Source organism: Marmota monax, unplaced genomic scaffold, assembly GCF_021218885.2.
Source record: "Marmota monax isolate L192 unplaced genomic scaffold, Marmota_monax_Labrador192_F-V1.1 WCK01_AAM20220418_F8-fsc00230, whole genome shotgun sequence".
NCBI classification, from domain to species: Eukaryota; Metazoa; Chordata; class Mammalia; order Rodentia; family Sciuridae; genus Marmota; species Marmota monax.
The window spans coordinates 1,606,717-1,632,748 of NW_026693365.1; the positions used below are offsets into that span (position 1 = coordinate 1,606,717).

General features: G+C 35.2%; 1 protein-coding gene across 3 annotated transcripts in view; it reads right to left on the minus strand.

Annotated features, from left to right (window-relative positions):
* The window catches only part of Rbm44 (RNA binding motif protein 44), a 43,906-nt gene that overhangs the window by 2,361 nt on the left and 15,513 nt on the right, over positions 1 to 26,032 (minus strand). Inside the window, exons 3-16 of one of the 3 annotated variants that reach the window (XM_058583310.1) lie at positions 18,627 to 18,827; positions 17,233 to 18,524; positions 16,890 to 16,948; positions 15,605 to 15,781; positions 14,713 to 14,896; positions 14,597 to 14,619; positions 14,382 to 14,466; positions 13,054 to 13,168; positions 12,309 to 12,437; positions 9,620 to 9,699; positions 9,438 to 9,511; positions 8,233 to 8,518; positions 6,485 to 6,630; positions 6,213 to 6,358 (exon numbers count right to left, since the gene is read on the minus strand). In XM_058583310.1, the coding sequence (XP_058439293.1) occupies positions 6,235 to 6,358; positions 6,485 to 6,630; positions 8,233 to 8,518; positions 9,438 to 9,511; positions 9,620 to 9,699; positions 12,309 to 12,437; positions 13,054 to 13,168; positions 14,382 to 14,466; positions 14,597 to 14,619; positions 14,713 to 14,896; positions 15,605 to 15,781; positions 16,890 to 16,948; positions 17,233 to 18,524; positions 18,627 to 18,827 (2,975 nt within the window). In that variant the 3' untranslated portion in view covers positions 6,213 to 6,234. Of the gene's footprint in view, positions 1 to 6,212; positions 6,359 to 6,484; positions 6,631 to 8,232; positions 8,519 to 9,437; positions 9,512 to 9,619; positions 9,700 to 12,308; positions 12,438 to 13,053; positions 13,169 to 14,381; positions 14,467 to 14,596; positions 14,620 to 14,712; positions 14,897 to 15,604; positions 15,782 to 16,889; positions 16,949 to 17,232; positions 18,828 to 26,032 lie in introns of all 3 variants that reach the window. The other 2 variants (XM_046456946.2, XM_058583312.1) reach the window with 2 other exon arrangements.

The window sequence follows — 26,032 nt, forward strand, 5'->3', positions numbered from 1 at the left end:
AATAAAGGCATTGTGTTGTGTCCATCTACACCTAAAAAATAAATGCAATAATTATTTTCTTTTATATGGTTATACAAGTAGTTTCATTCATTTTAGTTTTGTTTTCATTTAAAATTATTTTCTCTTTCCTTTTATATTAGCAAATGGAAAACATTTAGGTTTCCAAAACCAAGAATGTATATGAGACCTTTTGTTTCTATCACTATATCATCCTCTCCCTGCAATCATTTTATCAGGTTTTCCTTCCAGTTTCTTCTTACAAACAAAAGTAAATATGTGTACCTATACTCATATTTCTCCCTTTTAAAATGTAGATTGCATATATTTCTCTTGATTTAGTTACATAAACAAAATTGACAGAAGTTTACTCCATTAGTGTTCAGACCTTTTCTTATTTTTGTCTAACAGTCAATATGTAGATGTTTCTAATCTTCTGCCAAAGAACCTTGTGCATGAGACATTATATCTGCCAATTTATTTCTGACAGAATGGTGAAGTGAGATTTTTAGGTCAAAAAGTAAATACATGTATGACTTTTAAAGGCACTGATGATTTTCCTTTCATTTGCACTGACTGTCCCAACAGCAGAATGTCTACCAATCTGATTGGTGAAAATTTCTTGTCAGATGGAGAAAATCATTTATTAAAAAGACTGTTCTATTCCCTATTATTCTGTGATGCCACCTTCATGCTAATCAAGTGATTACATATTTATGTCATTGTTTTAAAGTTCTCTTTTCTGTTCAGTTGATCTATTTGTCTTTCCTTGCACAAAAATAATATTATCATTTCATAACATCAACATATGATAAAACCAGTCCACTTTATTTTTCTCAAAAACCATTTGGCTATACTTGACCTTTTGTATTTTCATAATTTTGAGAATCTGCTTGCTATTTAGTTCCACAAAAATACATGATTAGGATTTTATCAGGATAGCACTAAATGCATTGGACAGGATGAAGAGAACAGGTATCTTTACACTATTGAGTCTTCTAATCCAGACAGAAGATACAACCCTCAATTTGTTTAGAATTTCTTTAATTTCTCTGTTTATAGTTTTCAAATAGAGGTCTTGAGTCTTTTGTTAAATACATTCCTGGTAGTTGATAGTTTTAATGGTACTATGATTATCTTTTTTAAAAATCCATTTTTCCGACATTATATGGTATGTGGAATTGCAACTGACTTTTTTGTGTACTGTCTTTGCATCCAGCAATCCTTTTTAATTCTGATAGTCTATGTGTAGAATTCATGGGATTTCCTATGTATAGAATTAGCTGTACATACAGATGATGAGTTTAATTTCTTCCTTTCTTATACTTTTTCTTTTTTCTCCAAATTTTTGAATTGCACACTTTACTCATTAATTTTCAGTTATTTATTTTATGACATAGGCATTTAAAGCTATCCATTTCAGTTATAGCACAGCTCTGTGTCCCACAAACTTTGATATGGAGCATTTTCATCATCATTCACTAAAACATATAGTCCAGTTTTAATTATGAATTCCTTCATTTATTGGTTAGACATGTATTTCAAAACATGGGGTTTTCCTATTTTTATTCTCATTAATGATTTCTAGGTTATTTGTATTATGGTCAGAAATATACTTTTTTCATTCTTTTAGCATTTTTTGAGACTTATTTTATGGTCTAGTATATAGTCAAATTTTGTAAACATTTCAGGTGACTCGAAGACACTTTATTTATTTTTTCATTTTAGGGAATACTGTGTTCTAAATATGACCAGTTAAGTCCAGTGATTATTTTTTAGTAGTTCAGATGTTCTGTATCATTACTGATATATTTTTTGCTTGCTTTTTAAAAAATATTTCTTAGTTTTAGGTGGACACAATATCTTTTTTATTTTTATGTGGTGCTGAGGATTGAACCCAGTGCTTCATGCATGCTAGACGAGCACTCCACCACTAAGCCACAATCCAGCCCATTTTGCTTGCTTCTATAAGAGAAATATGTTAAAAACTTCCTATTATTATCACAGACTTACAATCATTTTTCCTGGCAATTTTGGAAATATCTGTCTTATATATTTTGAAGGTATTTTAGATGTACACAAACTTAGAATTATTATTTATTCCTGGTAAATGGAACATCTCTCTTGATAATTTTATTGCTTTGTTTTTGTGTTAATATAGTTATTTCTTTTTCCAGACTCTTACCTTTTCATATCCTAATACTTCTAGGTGGTATCTAGAAATACTATGTATTTGTAGTTGACATTTTAAAATCTAACCTGTTGATCTATCAAGTCTTTTAGTTCATCTACAATTGTATTTACTGAAATAAATGCATTTTCATCATCTAAGTTCCTCCTATTTATCCTGACTGCTCTGTGTCTTTTTATTCTATTTTTTTAAAAAACTACTTTTGTACTATTTTTAATACTTCAAATTCCTCACCCGTATCATCATGGGAGTTATATATTTTTTCTTTTTGTAGTAAAATACACATAAAATTTACTACTTTCAAATGTACAGTTCAGCAGGTTCACACTCATGAAGTATGTTAACACTGCTGTATGGCCATTATCACCATCAATCTCCAGAGCTCTTTCCTCTTCCCGATCTGAAACTCTGTACTCATTTCTTCTATGAACAGTTTTAGTTTTTGATCCACTCTGAGTTAATATTTGGATATGGTATAGGTAAAAGACCCAACTCTATATTTGCATGCTTTTAAGATTTGTTCTTTTAAGTGTTACTCCAAAGATTACTGTTGCAGGGCCTAACCCTGGACCTACACGGAGGAATGCTTATCTTGCTCATTATACAGCAGGGAAGTCCTAACATAGAACGCTGTGTTTTGGGGCAAAGTGCTGTCAAAACACTGGCAAGTGCCATTTCCTTGCTCCCCTGACAAGAAGTTATTCCCGTGCTGTTGCAAGGCTGGCCTACATGGCCGTTTCTGGACTCTTGGTGTCTTGATTCCCTTAAGAGGTGTGTCACCTCTGGCCTATCATGACTGTTATATGTAAATTGAGACATACCCTCTGTAAAAGCTATTTCTGCTGTGCAATAAAGCAGACACTGTTCTCTGAAACTATCTCCAGAGGGGTTTCTCCACACCCTCAAGTTCCCCAGTCAATACTGGAAGGGCAGGCCCCTCAGCAGAATACAACATGCATTCGCTAGTTTATCAAAGTCTCATATCAAACAGCATGTGTAGAAAAGAGAGTTAACACAGCAAGAGAGACCCAAGAGTGCCGTCTTTAGAAAATTCTACTTACAAGGTAGGCCCTTGGCTAGTGTCTGGAAATCTGGATTTCAAGAGGTTCCTCCCCTTTCCAGAAGTTATGACTGCCTCACTGTGTTGAAACTGTTTATATAAACATCTGTTTATGCTAAACAGCTGCTTTCTTTCTGAGTGTAGACTATGGTATGTAGGCAGAGTACCTACATGACCAATCCCCAATAAAATCCTTGGGCCCTGAGTCATTAATGAGTTTCCCTAGTAGATGGAGAAATCAAACACACCCTGTGTGGCTCCCTAGAAGTTTGCATCTGGTTTCCTCCAGACTCACCACAGGTGTCTTTTCCCTTTGTTGATTTTGCTCTGTATCATGTTATAATAAGTTACAGCTATGTGTACACCTATACACTGTTTCATGCTGAGTCCTTCTAGCCTGGGGGAATGGTTGGGAACCTAACATAGACATTTTATCCTCTCTTCCCCAACTGCAAGGTGCTTAAAACAGTAAGAATACTTATTTCCCTCTCAACTTATATATACTAGTATTGTCATATATTTTAATCATATAGACTCTATAAAATACCACTATTCTTGTTTTATACAGTCAGTATGGACATAATTGTTCTTTTTTGACATTCATTTCTCCTGCACTTCTGAACCTTCATTTAAAATCACTTTCCTTCTTTCTTGAACACTCTTTAGTATTTTTATTTTTTAAGAGTGTCTCTCCTTCTAAAGCAACAAGTTATTTCAGATTTTTTTTTTTTGCAGTACTGAGGATTAAACCCAGGATCTTGCACATGCTAGGCAAGTGCTCTGCCATTGAGCTACATCCCTACCCCTTTTTTATTTTTCTTTGAGACAGGGTCTCTATAAGTTCCCCAATCTGGCCTCCAACTTCTGCCTCAGCTTCCTGAGGAGCTGGGATTATAGGCATATGCCAACATGCCCACTATAGTTTTATTTTCATGAAAATATTTTACTGTTATTCTTGATGGTTCTTTTCCTGTATGTACAATCTTATGTTTGTAAAATTTTTTGATGGTGTCTCAGGAGAATGAGCTATTATTTATTTATTTATTTTGAGACAGGATGTTGCTAAGTTGCTGAGGCTGGCCTTGAGCATGAACCATCACTCTCAGCAAGCACGTGTTTTTGTTTTTGCAGTGCTGGGGATTGATCTCAGGGCCTCACACATGCTAGGCAAGTGATCTATCATACTAAGCTACATCCCTAGTCCCAGGCATTTTTTTTTTAAAGTGGTTCTGACAAATATCTAGAATCTCTCTGGTTAGTTTCTATTATCTAGTACTTAAGGTAACTTTAAAAAAAATTATTTATTCTTTTTATAGTTATAAATGACGGCAGAAGGTATTGTGACAAACTATGCATACATGGAGTATGACTTCCCATTCTTGTGATTGTACATGATGTAGAGTGTTTCACTGGTCATGTATTCATATATGAACATAGGAAAGGTATCCATTCATTCTACTGTCTTTCCTATTCCCATCCCTTCTTCCTTCCCTTCATTCCCCTTTGTCTAATCCAATGAACTTTTATTCTTCCCTTCTCCCCCACCTTTATTGGGTGTTAGCATCCGCATATCAGAGAGAACATTTGGCCTTTGGTGTTTTGGGATTGGCTTATTTTACTTAGCATGATAGTCTCCAGATCCTTTCATTTACTGCAAATGCCATAATTTCATTCTTTTTTATGGCTGAATAATATTCTACTATGTATATATACCACATTTTAAAGTTATTTTTCATTCACATGAGCTTATTTCTTTATGATTATTTTTTATAGTACACTCTTATTCACAAAATAAACTATTACGTATCAAATTCTGGCATAAATAATTTGAGAACTAAAATGGTATTACTTTATTACAAAGAATTCTTATTTTAATTTCTCTTAGTTATCTGGCAAAAGCAATAACTGTAGATCATTTCAATCCTACCTAGGGAATAAATTCTAAATCTGAGTTACAGCCCCTCTGAGAAACAAATTAGTTCTAGTTCAAATTTACTCCTAGAGCACAGCCTTTTGGAATCCCAACCCCCTACAAAGTCTACCAAGTTTCCATTCCTCTAGCTGTAACGTTACAAAAAGGGTCCCTTTAGCTGCTCCTTAGCAAATACCAGGGAGAAACTGGTTCCAAACATTGAGCATATTTCTCTGAGAATATTTTTTCTGTACATTAGCCACGTAATTGATCATTATATTGATAGCTCTTCAATGTCTTCAAACAAAAATTGTTTTAAAAAATATATATATTGAGCTTCTAGCTGTTCTCAGTAGAAAGTTGGCTTGAATTACCTGGATACCTTATGCTGGAAACAAAAGACCTGATCCACTAGTTTGCAAAAGAAATTCTACGTTAATCTGTAGAAATTCAGAAAATATACACAAACTCTTTGTTGCCTTTGTTCAAGAGGTGGAGCTTAATTCTCCTCCCCTTGAGTGTGGATTAGATTTAGTGATCCCCATTTAATAGTGTGGCAAAATGACAGACTGCAACTCCTAAGGGCAGTCCACAAAAGACAATGCTGCTTCCATTGTGCTCTCACTTTCCCAAGGGAAGCCAGCTGCCACATGTAAGGACATCCAACGAGTCTAATGGAAAGGCAGGTCCATGTGATGAGCAACTGAAGCCTCCCATGTGAATGGACCCTCTTAGAAGCTGAGCTTTCAATCTCAGCCAGCCTCTGGATTACCACAGTCAGATCAACATCTTGAATGCAACATGGTGAGACTCTGAGCTAAAACCACCCAGCTAAGAATCCCAATCTGCAAATTGTGAGATGATAAATGTTTAAGTTAATTAATTTTAAGGCTTTGAATTAATAGTTATTTAATGCAATACTGGTTTTTAAATTTAGTATTTTATGTTACTATTTTAATTTAAAATTATTCTTTTTATTTCTAAAGAAAATGAAATCAATAACTTAAAATGCTTTAGTAATACTTAAATATCAAAGAAAATGGTTACTTTACCTCTTTATTGCTTTGTTTATTCCTAACTGGAAGCAGAGTTTTTCAGAACAGATGAAGTCATTTCCACAATAGTACTAATAGATAAGCCATTCAGGAAACCATTACGATTTACTCTTACTTCCTGAAGAGCATCTATAATATGGTCTCTATGCAAAAAGAAAACATTCATGGGCATTTTTTTCCCAAAGTAATGCATTCTGAATATGACTAAGTTATAGAACTTAACTATTTTTTACTTATATTGTCTGTTAAAATATAATTTTAGTTACTACCTGCTGACATCTGGATGCAGTTCAGCCAGTCTCTTCATGATCTTGGTAAAACTACGAAGGTTCAATGTATTTGGAGGTATAAATTGAATAGGTGTCTCAGGTAATAAATGAGCAGATTCAATCTGTTTACAATTCTTCTTAACACCCTAAATTAATGAATAGAATGAATAAATGTTGAAAATATGATAAAAAGCAAAAAGGGCCAAGAAACTGCTTAGAAAGATAAAGAAGAAAAAAAACTTATTATAGTCTAACAAAGATGGTAAAAGGAACTTCACTATACACATACTCCTACCCACAGCCAACCCCATGGCCTAGCTCACTGGACCAAGACTGTAGTCTCTCCTGAACTAATGAACACCAAAATCACAGGCTGGGTCAGTGGAATTATCTGTCTAAAAAACATAAAACTGGAACATGAAACAAACAAATTAGTCAAATAATCACAGGTGCCTGAATGAAAATACTGCAGTTAAAATTAAGCAAAACAAAGCCAAGTGGGAAAAAAAAAAGCAGTCATGAGCAGAGAAAACATCATGCACAGAGAAGGAGAAGGAGCCCAGATTCCCTGGAAAGATATGGACCAAAGGAGAGAGGAGGGCAAGAGTCACAGTCCCAATATAACCCAGGTTTACTTTCCTTCCTGCTATGGATTGAAACTATGTACCCCCAAATCCATCCTAACCAGGAGGTGTGAGATGAAAGGAAAGGTGTTTTAAAAAGTGATGACCAGAGGCCAAGTGCTCAAGAAGGCATATTAGGAAAGATCAGTAAAAAGGTTGTTGGTGACAATGGAAAGAACAGTTCAAGTAAAATTTCTGAGATTGAATTTAGAGTATTAGGATAAAGGAGATAGGCAATCAAATAAATGGAGGCAAAAAACTACTTCATTGAGAAGTCTAGCAATGAAAACTGCACAAATAAGGATGGTAAATTCAAAGAAATGCAGTCAAGTGAAAATCCTATCAGGATTAGGAATGGTTTTAGGTGACTACAAGTGGAAAGAAAAGGTTTCAGTGAAAATGAGAATCACTAATGGTATAGAGAAGGAATGGGAGAATTTTAAGAATCAGGAAAGGACAGAATAAAGGACACAGCTGAGCAAAGCAAACAAATCAGAAAATGAAAGAATTGTTTTTGAATGATGGGAATGTTTGTTATTTTGATTATGGTGGTGGATATTTATTGATATGCATTTGTCTAAAGTCATGGACAAGAAAAAGTAAATTTTACTGTAATTAGGGCACCAGGAATTTTGCTGGGCAGTGGAGAGATGAAAGCGAACAAGCAAACTTTGTCACTTTCCATGTGGTGTTTGAGACCTTGATGAAGTAAAAGTGAGGGCATATGATTATAAAATGACTACATTTTATGGTTTTAAGAATTGTGAGATAAGTCTAGCTGTGGAAAAAAAAGGATGATAAAAGTGTAATTAGTTACTTGTAAATTAGTACTATTTAGAAATAGGGAGATAAGATCTGCAAAGGACTGTCCAAGAGCCTAGTTAAAAAGAATGAGTTTTTTCTTTGGTTAGATCTATAAACCACTCCACTCCTGCTCCACCCCCACAGAGCAACTGGAGCTGTATAAAAACAGGTTAGGTGGAGTCAAGATTTAAAACAATTTAGTTTGATGATGCTCTCCTTCCAACAATTCCAGATTGTCAATACTGTAATTGTTTATTGTACAAAGGTATTTACAGCAATAAGGCATGTATGAGACCATTTGTGGGCCAATTAATAACTAACCTTCTGGTCCGAAGGGGAAAACTCACTGTCTTGCTCAGATCCCAGCTGCCGTGGCCTAGTTCTGGGCAATTTAGAAATGCAGGAGGCATTCATTTCTTTGTTGGTGTTTTTCTCCAAATTATTCAAACCAACTTTATTCCCATTTTTGGAGGCAAGTGGTGATGTATATTCTCCAGGAGTTTTAACAAGCCTCACATTTACTGATTTTCCATTTATTTCCATTCCATTCATTTCTTTCACAGCCATCTTTGCATCACTGTTTTTTTTAAAAGCAAGAGACGCATATCTAAAATATAAAAGTAGAAGATGAAAAAGTTCTTTGTTAATGAATTTACCTCAAACTCAATTCTGTAACTACTGACTAAAATATCTGCTCTTAAAAGTAAAAAGGTCATATACTATACCTGGTACAAGAATATTTATTCAGAATAATTAAATATAAAACAAATTAAAAAGAAAAAATAAAAGTAAGGTTTTTATGACTTACCTATTTATTTTATATTAAAATATAATGTTCTAAATATGCAAAGTTGACGTATAAAAGAATTACAGATTCCTGGTTTAAAGGCAACTGAATAGCCACACTAAAAAAATTAAAATTAATTCTTATATATAGGCACAAACTCCAGACGGTTCAAAAGGTGCAAAGCACAATTTAAGGGGAGGAACTAGTGAATACAACTGATCAAATTATATTGTTGGATTTTGTGCACATACAAATAGACAACAATAAATCCCACTATTATGTATATTTATAATACACAGCAATGCTATGAAGGTACCATTATTCTCCCTTTACAAAGAGGCTAAAGTACAGCAAAGATAAGTAACTTGCCCAAATTCAAGCATGGAATTACTGATGGAGCTGGGAGATGAATCACAGTCATCTATTTCTAGAGCTCATTCTCTTCAATAATGCACTGTTTCCCCTGGTAAATAGTATGTTCAAGATAAACTACACAAAAATCAAGAACTATTCTGTATACCACAAATGACAAGTTGAAGAGTACACAGAAAGAGCTGATAAAGAACAGCACCATTTAATGACTGCAGCTATTTGTCTATGTATCTCCTTCCACTTCTCTGGGAATCTCCTGCGGGAGTAGCCCTTGATATTCTCAACAATGTGGTTCACATCTAGTTCAGAATCTCTGGTGCATAGTAGACAAATGGTAATGAAAACTCAGTGAATTTGGGAAACACACCTGTAATTAGTAGAAGAATCATAAATTGAAATTTCAAAAACTCGGTACTTCTGGAAATGAGACCTTAAATCAGCCTAAAATAAGAAAAATAAAAGTTGTTGAAAGGTAGAGAAACAAAATAATCATAATATGAGTAACCGATAAACTTAAAAATGAAGCCTCAAAGAGAAATCCTGGCATACCTCAGACACCGAAGGGCAGAGACCACCAACATGTATCAGAAAACATTTATCTCTTCGTAAGGGTTCAACATTCTTCATTTCTGCTTATATAAAGACATAATATGCAACAGAAATGACACTGACATTTTAAAATATTTCATGTTCCCCTCCCCAATCACAAAGCTTATTTTAAATTTAGGAGCAAATATCAGCACTCGCTTGAAGACAAGAGCCTTATGAAGTATAACTTTTAAGATTTCTGGGCCTTAATCACATCATCTTAGAGATTGGATTAACTGATTACGTCCTCTGGAACTCAAAAATGTATCAGTTATATCACAACTAAGAAAAATATCATTTATCTCTTGATTCACAAGTTACTTCTAGAATAGTCCTTTGCTGGAGGGACAGCACACCAAAAATACTTTTATATATCAGGTAAGTATCAACAGCAGATACTTGTGATAATGGCAAGGGCCCACAAGAAAAGAAAGAAAGAAATAACTTGAGCTACATAGCACGATTGTGGAAATAACAAAACTAGGGTTAAATTTCAGATGTTTTCTTGTTTGATAAAAATACTCCAAATTCTTAGACTATGGTCTCTTGTTAAGAGAATCTGGTTTGAAATAAAAAAGGCCTCCATGAATTCAGATTCAAGTGACTATCAACTCCCAAACCTGGCACACATCATTTCACGTAATTCTCACAATTACCTTGTGAGGTAGTTATTGCTATGTTAATTTTACAGATGAGGATACTGAGGTCTCAAGAGTACTGATCACAAATCTAATAAGTTGTGGTGTTGAATTCAGGCATAGTTCCTCATCTCTGGGTAATAACCTTTTCTTTAACTTACTTCTTTTATTAATCTGAGTGTATAACAATGTATTCTAAAGAAAAACAGTGATAACATTTATTTTTATAATTTAGATTTTTGCAGTGGAGTGAGAAAAGTAAAAAGCTATGGCATAATAAAGAAAGTCTGAGCATGAGACTCAGAAGATGTACATTCTACCTACCACCTCACTTTCCACTAGTCCAATAAAAATATTTACTGAAGTTCCTGTGGGTTGAACACTGAATTTTACACTGGAGATAGGCAGTAAGCTAAACAAAAATTCCTGGTATTAGAGAGCTAATATATGAATACAGAAAGGCAGTTAATATGCCAAAGAACCAAAACACGCAGTATATGATAAATGATAATGGAGAAAAATAATGCAAAGACAAAAAATGGTTACAATAAAACTGAATAATATGATGCCCTTTATTTTAAGTTGTAGGTGTGTTAAATACATGTACAATAAGCACATTAAAAAATGGTCACTAAAATATTCAGAGTGGTTATTACAGATTTGAGAAACTCAAGTGAAAGTAATTATTTTGGTACTGGGGATTGAATCCAGAGGCATTCTACCACCAAGACTCTTTTTGAGATAGGTTCTCCCTAAGTTGTCAAAGCCAGCCTTGAACTTGAGATCCTATTGCCTTAGCCTCTCAATTGCTGGGATAAGAAGTGTGTGTACCACCATACCTGGTGAATTTTCTTACACTTTCATATTTTATTAAAAATCTTAGAGCTGGACTGTAGCTCAGTGGTGGAGCGCTTGCCTCCCAGGTGAGAGGCCCTGGGTTCGATACTCAGCACCACATAAAAATAAAGATTTTGTGTCCATCTACAACTAAAAAAAGAATATTAAAAAAATCTTAATAAGCATTATTTCTAAAAGTAGGGAAAAAAACCAATAAAACCATACTGTTATGGAAAAAAAAAACACCAAAGAAGTAGATAGGAAAAATAAAGGAAGGTAGCATAAACATCATCAGAATGACAGAAGGCAATAATCATGGATACTAAAGAAAAGCCAATTATAAGCAATTAAGGACTATATAAAGATGAAAACATCCCTTAAGTAGTTATTATTAAAGTAAGGAAAAGCAATGGTGTTCATCTCTAATTTGATAGACTGGTACTGGTTGACTGATGGAAACTGGGAAGCTGGTTTGATTCACCAGGTATCCTCCCCTGGAAGACACCTGCCAAAGGTTCAGAAGAAAAGGATGCCCTGAAGGAGTACTGATGGGTGGCCTTCAGTAGGAGGGGGCAAATGGCATACTTCTACCTGCTAACTAAATTCTTGATTTAAACTTTAAGTAGTTCTCTGAAAAAGGAGTGCCCTTTTTTGTTTGGTACTGCAACTGAACCCTTGGGGGCTTCACCACTGAGCCACATTCCAAGCCCTTTCAAAAAAATAGTTTTAGTTGTAGACAAACACAATACCTGTATTTTATTTATTTTTATGTGGTGCTGAGGATTAAACGCAGTGCCTCACACATGCTGGGCAAGCGCTCTACCACTGACCTACAGCCCCAGCTCTCCTAGCTCTTTTTATTTTGAGATAGAGTCTTGTGAAGTTGCTTAGGGCTTTTCTAAGTTGCTGAGTCTGGCCTTGAAACAGATAACTCCTGCCTTACCTCCAGAATTGCAGGGATATAGGTGTAAACCATCATGCCTGGCAGAAAGGAACATTTAATACTGATTTAATCTTTTGAAAAAATGATCTCCAACTGGCTACTTTTCTTTTATATAAGAAAAGCCACCAAATGAAACAAAATATTATTTCAGTCTCCCAATAAAACAAAATAGGTAAGCACTATTTTCAAACAAACTAGTTTAGAATTTCTCAGTCAACTATTAAGAACAAACCTTGTGTAAACTTTGGATTCCATTTGTCGTGTTCAATTTGGTTTTCTTGTATTCCTGAGAAGTCAGCTCCTGTCAGATTCTCTTTAGCATCAAACCAGTCTTCACTGATTTCACGGTAATTTCTGTACTCTTAAGATATTAAATATAATGAACTATGAATTATGAATAATGTTTAACCCTATGAAAAGTTATCTAAAAATATAAATCAGAATGTTGATGACTAACAGTTTTATGTATAAATCCAATGGTTAAAATTAGTAAAATAAGAGAACCAAGCACAAATATTTTGAGAAAGGCTTTCAGCAGTCCTGAATAACATTCTTCTTAATCTGATTTGCTTCCTAAATTTTCTTTAACACTGATTCATAGCTTATTAAAAGCCTTACTTTTTTGAGTTGTCCTTTACTGAAGAAAAGATGATCTTATATAATAGAATGAAAGTAACATCAGGCTGGGGTTGTGGGTCAGTGTAGAGAGCTCACCTAGCACGTGTGAGGCCCTGGGTTCGATCCTCAGCACCACATACAATAAATAAAATAAAAGTATTGTGTCCAACTACAACTAAAAACTAAATATTTAAAAAAACATTTCTAAAGGAAGTAAGAATGCTGCAACTCTTTATTTCATTAAAATTAATGATCTTTTTGGAAGATCAAAATCTTTTAGAGGAAAAAAGTAATGAATAGTAAGAATATTTTAAACATTATTGTTTTCTGGCAACAAGACAATACATTATTATACTGACCTTTATCATCAAGTTTCAGTTGACTAAAGTCTACATTTATATCACCATTTTTAAAACTGTCTTTCTCAGGTGTTGGATCTTGTGCAGGATGACTACTTTCAGATAATAAAGACATCTGAGGATTAAGATAATAAAAATAATATGGATTAACAATTATTATTCTCTTAGTATACGATAGGCACTCTGCATAAGCATTATTTATCCCTCCCAATAATGAAGGTTACAAGAGAAAAAAATCATTATCAATCTGACTTACAGAAGAGAAAACTGAATCTAAGTTGTTGGTTTATGTCAGACATTTAACAAGAATTAGTATTTGAAGCCAGTCTATATACAGTGACTATGTGCCAATATGACTATTATTGGGCAATGATGGCATAGACACACAAGAAGCATTTGACATGATTTTTGAAAAAAATATATATAAATATTTATTATGTTAACTTTATATATTTAATTTAGAGTATGTGCTTATGTATACCTTCCATTTATGAGAAGTAAAATTTCTTTCCCATTATGTAATAGTGAAATTGTTTTTATACTTACTTAAAGAGAGAGTAATCAAAGTAACTAACATAGGTAAAATATGGCTATGGTAAATTGTGAAAATAGTACATTAACAGTTAAAATTTGGAAACAATACACTACACCGGCTTTCACAAATAACCAGTTAAAATGGAATTCCAACTTAAAAGACATATTGCTTTAAAATCAAAACCACGATTATAAAAATAATGTTACATTTTTTTTTTGCATATTGTACTTTTTTTGTGTGTGTGCCGTGCTAGGGACTGCTGAATCCTAAAGGGATCATGTTTTTCCTGAGATAGTCTAGGTTTGTATCTATCATCACACTCAGTTATTAACATTATTTTCTTTTAACCCCAAAGGTTCCAGGTTTGAAGCCAGGTATAGTGGCAGATGCCTGAAATTCAAGCTACTCAGGACGCAGTTAGATCAAAGTTCAAGACCAGCCCAGGCAATTATACTGTCTCAAAATAAAACAGAAAGGGCTAGGGATGTAGCTCAATGGTAGAGCATTTGTCTAGCAATTGCGAGGCCCTGGGTTCAATCCCCAGTATTGCCTTAAAAAATAAAACCCCAGGTTTGGTAATCACATGGTCACTCTACTCATCATGCTGACATCTTGATCAGGACTGGACCTAAATACAACATTATTTTCCTTCCAATTGGTTATATGACTCAAATGGTAATACACAAAGTAAGCCAGTTGAATAAAAAGTAGAATGTGAGGGTTTCTGAAAGTTACAATTTACTTAGGACATAAAATTAAAATATTTATCTTGATGAACTTTAAATAATCTCACTTGAGAGAGTGTCTTTTTTAGGGCTGGAGAAACATCAACATCAGGTGCACTTTGATTATCTAGTTCCGAATCTGCTCCTGAAAAGCTAAACAGATAGGCATCATTAAAGGATTTATCCATGTTCCAAAAGGGGACCAAAACAGAGAAGCCCAAGTTAACTGAATTAAGCAGTTGTAAGATCAAAGAAATTCTAAATTAGATGAATTATAACTTACTCATGTGATTCTTCTTTTACCAACTGGAAACAGGAAAAAGGAGAGAAAAAAACTTTGTTTAAATGTATTCCGTCTAAATAAAGTATAATTTTTATTCTTAAAACATATATACATACCCTGGAAGCAAAAGTAGAGAAGGCAGACAATAATTTTGATTCTACTGACAGTGGGGGCAGCTCTTCCAGTAGTATGCCCTTGTGTATTTTTTCTTTCAAATTCATATATCTAACTTTTAAGTCTTCCAAAACAGATAGTAGTGCTGACCCTAATTCTTTCTTAGCAGAATTACTTGGCAAATTCCTGTTGAAAGGTAAGTTCACAAAAATAAATTGTTTAGGCCCAAATCATCCATTTAACACTAATATTATTCACTTAGTTCTAACTCTACTAGATTTTAAAATTTTAACTGTTGATTAAAAAAAAAATGAACCACAATAGATGTGTTTTTTCTTTTTTCTACTAGGGATTAAACCCAGGGGCACTTAACCATGGAGCCACATCCCTAACCCTTTTTATTTTTTGAAAACAGGATGTTGTTAAGTTTCTTAGAGCCTTGCTAAGTTGCAGAGGCTGGCTCTGAACTTGTGATCCTCCTGCCTCAGCCTCCTGAGCTGCTGGGATTACAGGAGTGTACTACCATGCCTGGCTAGACCAGATGTGTTTTTTTCTCCCTAGGATCAGTACAAGCAACCCTTCCCTTAATAATCTAGAGAATGTGGTAGAATGTCACACAAAACCCTCTCAATGACTGCATCCTTACTTGGAGTTCATAAAGAAAAACTGAACCTATCTTTTCCCTGGATTCAGCATTCCAACAGTGCACTTGTTACCCATCCATAAAACTCATAAGTATTATTTTTAAATTCTTATTACCCCAAGACAGCTAATAAACCCAGTTACAATCTACCTCTTATTTTGCCCTTCAAAAATGAAAAATAAATTTTCTAAAATAAATTTAAAGCTAGTGATAAATTTCTAAGAAAATACAGACTTAAAATTAATAAACACCTATTTAATCCTTCTCTGTTTTCCATTATAAATTTGTAAATATCACAACAATGGTGATGACACATCTGATAGTGAACATTTAAAAGGTGCATCTCTGCTTTTATGGCTCTCTGCATTATATTCTGACAGCACTTTGATGGCAAATTCTTCTCCATCTCTTTAGAAAGTTGAAATTCCCTTTAAAATAAAAGACAGAATCAGATAAGATTCCATTTCTCTACAGTAATTATATGCCTCTAAAAAAAGATTTAAAATTTCTTACATTTCCTTGTCAAGTTTTAGATAATTCCTACTAAAGACAGAGAGGCTACAGGGACAAAAACAAGAACATCAAGAGTCAAAGCTAATCATATTCTAAGAGTCAAGGAAGTAAACAATTTGCAAATTTTTACTTTCTTTTACTAAAAAAAGATTCCAACCTAAGACCAGGACTTCACTTATCCAGAATCAATGGATTGCCTCCCCCCCCCCCCCCAGCTTAAATCAAATTTTGGCCAAGATTTTTTAAAAGCTAATGAGCATTCTGGATTGAAATTGTTCTTAAATATATTACTTTAATAGAAAATAAACACAATGTATATTTTTCTTAGCAATTAAGGATCCTTAATATAAGCAAATTGTCTACTGTGATATCAAACCAAAAAGTTCCAAGTAACTAAACTACACTTTTTTTCAATGCTGACAGTTTTCAGACATTTTGTTACTAGTTGCCACTTCCAGCTGTCCTCGAAGCCAATTCTTGTATTTACTTTAGTTGAGATACCAAATTCAACTCATTAGAAGAATGAAAAATTAAATGACTTCAGAGCATAGTAATTAACTTGGCCTTTCTCTCTTTCCCATCCCACTTCCTGGTTCTCCACTGTGTTAAGTAGTAAGTGCAAAGTAATTATATGATGAATTAAGATTAAAATACTTTAGTGAGTGTAGCTATTAACTCCTTTAAATTTATGACATTTGATTCAAAAGGTGCTATTTTGTTTTGGTTTATAGGGGAATAATAAGAAAAACCAGAAAATTAAATCACTGTGGATTTAGTCTGAATAAGGAAACATAAATATGAGTTTTGGAAGGAACTATCAAGACTAAATTCTCATTAAGTAAAGAGTTTTAATATCTCATACTGTTTCAATATTATTCATTAGCAGACAAATGGCTAAGATAGGTAATTTATTAAAAGTTCCTATTAGATATAATTCTATATGGCTAAGTATGATACACAGAAAGCAAATACTACTTTAGACTTTTTTCACGTTTAAGACTACAAGTTATACATCTGACCTACCTCTCAGGATGTTTCTTTAAGTCTATGATATCCAATGTTTTTCTTACTTCCATGGAATCCTAAAAACATAATTTAAAATTAAATTATAAAGATATGACAAACAAATCATGTTATATCTGGAGTTTCAAACTGATAAAATGTAAAACTAAACTTCAAAAGGTCTTTGTGGCAATAGCTACCCCCAAATAACAGGGCTGGAGGCAATTTACCTACTCATTCCCTTCACATTTTTTCACAAAGGCCTCAATATGACATAATGAACCACCAACATTTATATTAGCATGTGCTTTATAAGGTAAAATTTATACAGTAAAATAAAATTTTATTATCATACTGATTTTACCTTATTTAGGAAATTTCCGTCTGGCTTTAAACCATCAACTGAGAGAGATCTTCCTGATCCTTTTGTCAAAACCACCTGTGTGTCTGCACAATCTTGACTGCATGACCAGTCTGTATTACAAGCCACACTTGTTTGTTTTCCACTCTGCCATCCGCCAGGCCGTTGTTTATTCATCATTGTTATCTCTGTGTTGCTTGATGTAGATACTACAGGAGATCTTGCACTTGTTGCCCTGCTGGTTGTGAAACAAGCCCTAAAATCAGTGCTAACATCCACTGTCTGATTAACTGTGACTGTACAACTTGCTGCATCTGACACTGATTTAGGACATGTTCCTTTCCTATCAGGAGAGCATATTTTATTTGTAGTACTGTTGCTAACAACTTTTAGGGAACTATCCTTTTCCACTGCCTGATTATCTTTGACTGCAATTCTTGGTAGTGTAACAGAGAAACCCAAGGCTGGGTCAAGGTTGCTTTGTAGGCTTTTATAACATGAATACCCACAGGCAGAAATGACTGAGTCATCAAAAACAGAGGCCCAGGGAGTCTGGCAACCTTTACAGGATTGGAGTAAAGACTCCAAAGCTTTGTTCTGAGGTAACTTGGTAGGATTTTCAAGATGCTGTGATACTTTGTTTTCAACAATTGTATTTCCACAAAGATCTTTACTTTCAGGTATTTGAGATTTCGTTTTCTCAGTATAAATCTTAGTTTTGAGTGTTTTTTGAGGATTCAAGAAACCACTCTTAGGTTGAGATTCTTGGTTTCCAAGAGAATTGTTTCTTTGTAAAAGATGATCAAATACCGTGTGGTACATTAAACTAGTCTCTTGTTCCTTCCACTTTTCATGCTTTGATTCATGATTTTCTTTTATCATGACAGAATTCTGAAATTGAGAGACATGAGGCGAATATTCTTGTGCAAAAACATTAAGTGAATCCAAAGAAATAATAGAACTACTTTCCAACTTAACATGATTATCTTCTATATTGCTAACACATTTAACTTCATAACCTGAATTTCTTAATTCAACAACTTCCAGATTAGATATACTTAATGTTTTGGCTCCATCAAAAGATAAATGGTTACTTATATATTCTTGTTCTTCTGCACTGTGATATTCCTGCTGTGAGTCTTCATCTATATCATACTTTTGCATATCTTCAGCGGTTTCTTTATAGTCATCATCTGAAATCTTGGAGATTTTTTCCAAGCCAACAGTCTTCTTACCTTGACGCTCCAAAATATCAAAAAATATCTCTTCTCTTTTTTGCTTTTCAGGATCTAATTCTGAATTTAAAAGAGCAAGATTTTCATTTAGCTTTGACTCTGAATAATGTATAGAGTATGTCTCATTCAAAAAAGCATAGTCAATACTGTCTTCAAACTCACTTGACTGGGAGTGAGTACTCCCTACATTGGTATCTTGACTTGCTGAAAAATATGACTCCAATAAATCTGTTTTTTCAATACTGTTGATTTCTTTGTTGGCTCCTTGCTTTAGCGTATTCCACTCATCAACAGGAAGAATAGATTTGACTTTATTACAACCGTTGGAATAAAATAATAAATTTTCTTTCTTAGAAGATATACCTGTCAAATAAAGAACAAAATGTAAACATTTTGAATTCAACATTACTGAATCTAAACACTAGAAAAAACCTTAGACATGATTTGGTCCAAGCTCTTCCCAAAGTAGGAATGTTTTATATTATCCATGACAAATAACCCTGTGGTAGTTGATACAAACTGAACTCCAATCCCCAATGTGGTGGTATTTTGAAGATGAGACCTTTGGAGGTAACGAGATTTAATCAGTACCCTCATGATAGGATTAATGCCCCTTTAAGAGACAGAGAGTTTACTTCCTCTTTCTTTCATGTGAGAACACACATCATGTGAGGACACCATAGAATACTGTCTTCAAGCCAGGAAGAGATGCCTCATCAGACCCTGACCATGGTGACACCTTCATTTCAGATTTCTAGCACTCAGAACTATGAGAAAATACATTTCTGTCACACTTCTCAGATTAAAAATTTTTATGATGTTAGGACAATTCAAGCCAACAGAGAAACCACAATTCTCCTTGAATTCTTTAAGGGGCAAGGAGTTTTCTATTTATAGGGCAGCCACTGTTTGTTAAAAACTTTTTTCTCATAAATTTATTTAATACATTTTTGGGTACCTCCTGGTGCCAGTCCCGAGCACCTTATTGCTGCAGTCTGGCTGGGCGCAAATCACGAGCCATTCAAGCAGGAACAAACTTTATTTCCGAACTCCTGTGAATGCCATGCATGCAACCTTCTCCTGGGACACACCACACACCAACCGGAAAATCCCTCCTCCGGCACTTCCCCAACCAACACGAACTCCCCAGGAATCCCTGAGAGAACTCCAAAGTAGAGCGAGTCCAAAGTAGCCGGCACCTGAGGTGGACAGTAGGGGTCTAATATACAATTGAATACACAGCTTAACATAACCATCATCATCTCAATGGCTTGCTGGCGTCACCTCTCAACCACTCCATTCGGCTATGGCTCTCAGCATCTCCCCCCTTCTGTTTAATTAAACACCAAGCATGTAGTTAAGGGACCTTGCCTGTTTTAGGTTGTCCAATTCTACATATGGTCCTTACCCGTCATCGGATGAGCTGACCTCAAGGCGTCAGCCTCCTGTCTTAGGTTGGTACCATTGCAATTGGATCATACCCGTCATTGACTATTGGTTCAGCATACAGCCATACTTGTGGATAGGCCTTTGCACCAGTGTGTGGGGGGGTGAGGTTCTTTGCCTCACCTCTGTTGGCCCCCAAATTTGGCCTTGGTGCCAGTGCGGGGGTGAGGTTCTTTGCCTCACCTCTGTTGGTCCCCAAATTTGGCCTTGGTGCCAGTGTGGGGGGGGTGAAGTTCTTTGTCTCGCCTCTGTTGGCCCCCAAATTTTAGCTGAAACGACCATCACAAGCAGAAGGGAGGAGGATACAGAAATGCCACAACACCAAGCCAATTGACGGCTCCTCTGGAAAAATTGTACCACCGGTGACACCATCAGCAAAGATACTCCAGCACTACCACAATTTGCTGCACCAACAGATAGTTCACAATGCATACAAGTGATAGTCCAGGCAAGTTCTGCAAGCAGTTCAAAGCAGAGGAATCTATTAATATGTTCATTTCCTCCCAAAGTAAATCGACTCCTTGATTGAGCATCACTTGTTGAGTTACATTATTCATTGATGCATCAGTTTATACTGTTTGTTGTGATAGCTATTAGTTTGGTTTTATCTTTGTCTTCACCGGCACTGGGATGAAGATAGGAATTCTGGCAATGATGGCTAAAAAAAAAAATTATATAACATTCCAGAAGGCACTAAAAGAAAGCAATTTTTTAAACAATTTAGTATCCTGAATAGAATTAGATATAATGAAAAGGAAAGGTGAAAGTAAACAAACAGATCTGTTAACCTCCTTATTTGTTCACATATTAAAACAATCCTCAACAGCTGTTTACCCAATTTAAATTAAACCATTTAAATCACGTGAATAAAAAAAATATTTGGATCCATTTTTTCATGAGCGCTCCTCATATATGATATATGGACATACGCACATACAGACATACAACACAAAACACAAGTGTGCACACATAACATAAGCACATAAGGCAATAGTAAAGGCCTTGTAGCTTTTCACAGGTGAAATCTCCATTGCAATGTTTAAAAACTCCACATTCAAAAAATAAAACTGATCAGAAGAACATTAACCTAGGTCTGTATGAGCTCAAAAAATAAAATAGAACTTTATGATGTGGGAAAGGGCAATAATAAAATAGATATTGAAAAAGACATCCTGGTTACCACCTGGGTTTGACTTTTTTTTGGATATCCCAAAACTTGCATAATGGGTCTGAAGGTATTCCCACAAGCAAGCCCCAAGGTTTTTTACATTTGAAATAGGCTTTAATGGTGTTCATTATCCATTAGCCTCCAGGTGTGGGAGAACCACTGTTGCAGATGTAAGAATAGACAAGCTGGAGCTCTGGATATCAGCTGTTATGGATTTGAGTCAAATTATCTTCTTTTTGGTCTGTAGAAATCACTTTGGTTAGTCTCTCTGGAATCCAAGTTGGCTGCTGTTCTCCCTGTGGAAACAACACACAAACAGAACCCCAACTCCAGACAATCACTGGGTCAGGACCTTTCCATTGTCCTGTTAAAATATCCTTCCAAAGTACCTTAGGCTTATGTACATTTTTTGGATACATATGCCTTTCTGCAGCACTAAGCCCTGATGAATCCAAATTTTAAAAGTTTAGAGTAAAAAGGGTTATTTTAAGTTTATCTTTGGGGGATATATACCCCTTTCCAATTCCCTCTTTTTGCTTTAATAAGTACATGTTAAAAGTTTGATGAGGTCTTTCAACTATGCCTTGTCCTTGTGGATTGTATGGGATTACTGTTATATGAGTAATGCCAAATGATGAGCAAAATTGTTTAAAAGAGGTAGAAGTATAACCAGGACCATTATCTGTTTTTAACTGTTTTGGAACGCCCACAGTGGCAAAATTTTGTAAGCAATGAGCTATAATATCTTTGGTTTTTTTATTTATTAGATATTTTTATAATATCTTTTAGTTTTTTCTCCGGCATGAAGAGAGCCCATCAAAAATCCGGAAGAAATATCAACTGTAACATGCAAATATTTTAATTTTCCAAATTCTGGCAAGTGTGTGACATCCATCTGCCAAATATGGTTAGGTATCAGTCCTCTAGGATTGACTCCAAGATTAACTTGTGGTAAAAAGGTCACACAATTTTGACATTGTTTTTGTCTAGCTTGTTCCTTAGTTATTTTAAAATGCTTTTGTAAATTATTAGCATTGACATGGAACCTTTTAGGAAAATTTGTAGCTTCTTCTAGAGTAGAGAAAATATGTATGTCATGTGTAGTTTTATCTGCTAAATCATTGTCCAAACTAAGGGCTCCAGGCAATCCTGTATGTGCCCTGATATGTCCTATAAAGAATGGATCTTTTCTGTCCCAGATTAGACTTTGTATAGTGGAAAACAAAGAGAAAACAGTAGAGGAAGGAGAAATCCTACCAGCATCTTCAAGGGATACTATAGCATTAACTATATACTGACTATCAGAAAATAAATACAGAATCTTTAAACATCACAAAGCTTGTAATACTGCATTAAGCTCTACCTTTTGAGCTGATTGTTTGGGTACTAAAAATGTAAAAGTTTGATCAGGGGTAACTACTGCTGCTGTACCATTATTTGACCCATCAGTGAATATATTTGGAGCATTCATGATAGGTGTTTTTCTTGTCATTTTTGGAAAAACTACAGGATGCGAAGACCAAAAAGACAACAAAGGGTTAGATGGTAAGTGGTTATCAAAGGAAACATTAGATTTACACATGATTATTGCCCAAGTATTTAACTCATTAGCTAACTCATCAATTTGATCCATAGTATATGGAGTAATAATTTTATTGGGAGAAATTCCAAACACTCCCTTGGCTGCTTTTATTCCTTTGAATATTAATTGTCCTACAGCCTCAGGATACCTAGTAAGAGTAGTGTTAGGAGAATAAGATAAATGTATCCACAATAATGGACCTTCTTGCCAAAATACTCCTGTAGGAATATTTTTTGTTGGTAGTACAATAAATAATAAAGGCAAACTTATATCAATTCTATCCAAATGCATATTTTCCATATATGTTTCAATGATTTTTAATGCCTTTCTTGCTTCAGGCGTTAACATTCGGGGTGAATTTGGATCTGATGGACCTTTTAGGATATCAAATACAGGTCCCAACTCTCCTGTTGGTATGCCTAGATAAAGCCTTATCCAATTTATGTCTCCTAATAACTTTTGAAAGTCGTTAAGTGATTTGAGTTGATCTACTCGTATTTGAATTTTGGGTGGACGGACCATGGTTGAAGATAATAGAACTCATAAATAATTAATTGGAAAATTTAATTGTACTTTATCTATTGCTATCTCTAGATTATAATTTTTTAATAAATTTGTAAGTGTGGCATAACATTCTAGCAATGTGTTTTTATCTTTATGTGCTAATAATACATCATCCATATAGTGAAATATTTGTATTTCAGGATTTTGATTTCTAAGTGGCTGGATTGCTTTGTTAACATAAATTTGACACATAGTTGGGATGTTAGCCATCCCTTGAGGGAGTACTTTCCATTCATAGCTCTGATCAGGAGCTTCATGATTCAGTGCAGGGATAGTAAATGCAAAACGTGGACTATCCTCAGGATGAATTGGAATTGAAAAAAAAAAACAATCTTTAATATCTATAGCTAAAACATACCCGGTTTTTGGCAAAGCAGACAATTGGGGAATCCCCGATTGAGCAGGTTCCATAATAACCATCTCATTATTAATGGCTCTTAAATCTTGCAATAATCTCCATTTACCAGATTTCTTTTTGATGACAAAAATGGGAGTATTATGGGGAGATATGGAAGGTTGTATATGTCCCTCCGCTAATTGTTGTTTGACCAGGTCATGGGCTACTTGTATCTTTTCTTTAGTCAGGGGCCACTGAGGAACCCATACTGGTCTTTCTGATTTCCAAGTTATTTTTTATTGTCTCAGTGACCCCTTCTGAAAACCCAAATCCCTGTCTATTTATTCCTTGATCTATTTGAATTGGTGCTGCTATACCTTGTTCTTGTTCTCCTAATCTTTGTTCTTTCCTAAAACCTTGTCTAGCCCTAATAGTGGGTGCATTTGGATTGATGTTATTTGTTAATGTCAAACCTAATTGATCTAGGACATCTCATCCCCATAAATTTATAGGAAGATCATCCAATACATATGGCTGTATAGTTCCTTCACATCCTTCAGGATCCTTCCAATCTAATACCATTGCACTTCTATGGGGATTAGTCGCCACTCCTAGGCCTCGAAGCATTTGAGTGGCCTGTTGTTATGGCCAATGTTTCGCACATTCTTGACGAGAGATGATGCTAAGGTCTGCACCTGTGTCCAGTAGCCCATTAAATTCATGTCCTTGAATATTTAATTTTAGCATTGGGTTAGAATCTAAATTTAAAGACAGCATAGCCCAATCTACACCTGTGGAGCCTAATCCCCTGGAACCTCTTTCTACAGTATGACTGGAAAATTTATCATGCAGGCTGGGTATTATTAATAACTGTGCTATTCTATCTCCTGGTGAAATTACTGATATATCTCTTGGAGAACTAGTGATAATTTTTATTTCACCTTCATAATCAGGATCAATTACCCCAGGACTTATCATAAGTACTTTTAGTGTAGAAGAACTGTGTCCCAACAATAAGCCTACTGTTCCTTGGGGAAGAGATCCTTTTACTCCTGTGGGAATGATTTGAACTCCCATCTCTGGAGTTAGTACTGCTCTGGCAGAGGCACAGATGTCCAACCTTGCGCTCCCTCTGGTTTGTCTGATGAGGGATCTAATGGATAATGTGTCCTGGGCACTACCCTGATGGTGTTGCTGGGTTCCTCCATTGCTCCGTATATTTGTGGTTGTGGGCCCTGGAGCATTGGGCCCCCCTGTCCGTTTTTTGGCAATAGAGCCCGATACTTTTCTCCATGATATCATGGGTAAACACCTGGTCCTTGTCCGTTTTTTGATAATGGAGTACCCTCTATGGTGGTTTGAGAATGGCATTCATTAGCCCAATGTCTACCTCTACGGCATCGTGGGCAAATACCCGGTATTCTACTCCTTTGAGGCCTAGCTTTGTTAAACCCTCCTCCTAAGGGGCAACTCCTTTTAAAATATCCTGTTTGTTCACAATTGTAGCATGTTTTCGGCCTGGCATCTAAAGCCTGTTGTACTGCAGCTGCCAAGACTTGCCCTTGTTCATTAATGTCTCTACATAATTTAATATATGTGTTTAAATCTCCATGTTTCCATGGTCTAATGGCCTCCTTGCAACATCTGTTTGCTTGCTCAAAGGCTAGCTGTTTAATTAATGGCATTGCTTCCTCTGTATCCCCCCAAAACTCTGGTAGCTGTTTGAATAAGCCTATCTACAAATTCAGCGTAAGTTTCATTAGCTCCTTGTATTACTTTAAATAATTGACCTTGTAAATCTTCATGTCCTTGTAAAGTCTTCCATGCCCTAACTGCTTCTGCAGCAATTTGTGAGTATATAGCAGGATCATATGCAATTTTTTGCAGCGGACCCTCATAAGGTCCTTTTCCTAACACATATCTAGATTTCTCTGAGGATAACCAGCTGCTACATTTCGCCTAGCCATCTCCATGCAAAATTCCTCATTGGCAACCTTCCATAACAGGTATTGTCCTCCATTTAGCACAGCCTTACACATACTAGTCCAATCTGCTGGCGTCATGTTCAAGTTGGTAATGGATTCGACCAAGCTTATAGTGAAGGGTGCTTGAGGACCATAGGTTGTTACAGCCTCTTTTAGCTGCTTCACTGTTTTGAAATCTAAAACATGGTGAATTCGCTGCCCTCCTGCCCGTTCAAATACAGGGCATGCTAATCTTTGAGGTCCTGTCTCAGGATCCCATCTATCAACTACGGGGGTTGAGGGCCCCATAGGCGGAACTGTTGGTTGGACACTTACACCCTCTGGTGATAGAAAGGTTTTAGTAGCAGCCTCCTGTTGTAACTTTTCCCCTGATGGCTTTTTCTTTTTTTTTTTTTTTTTAAATTTTTTATTGTTGGCTGTTCAAAACATTACATAGTTCTTTTTTTTTTTTAATTTTTTATTGTGGGTTGTTCAAAACATTACAAA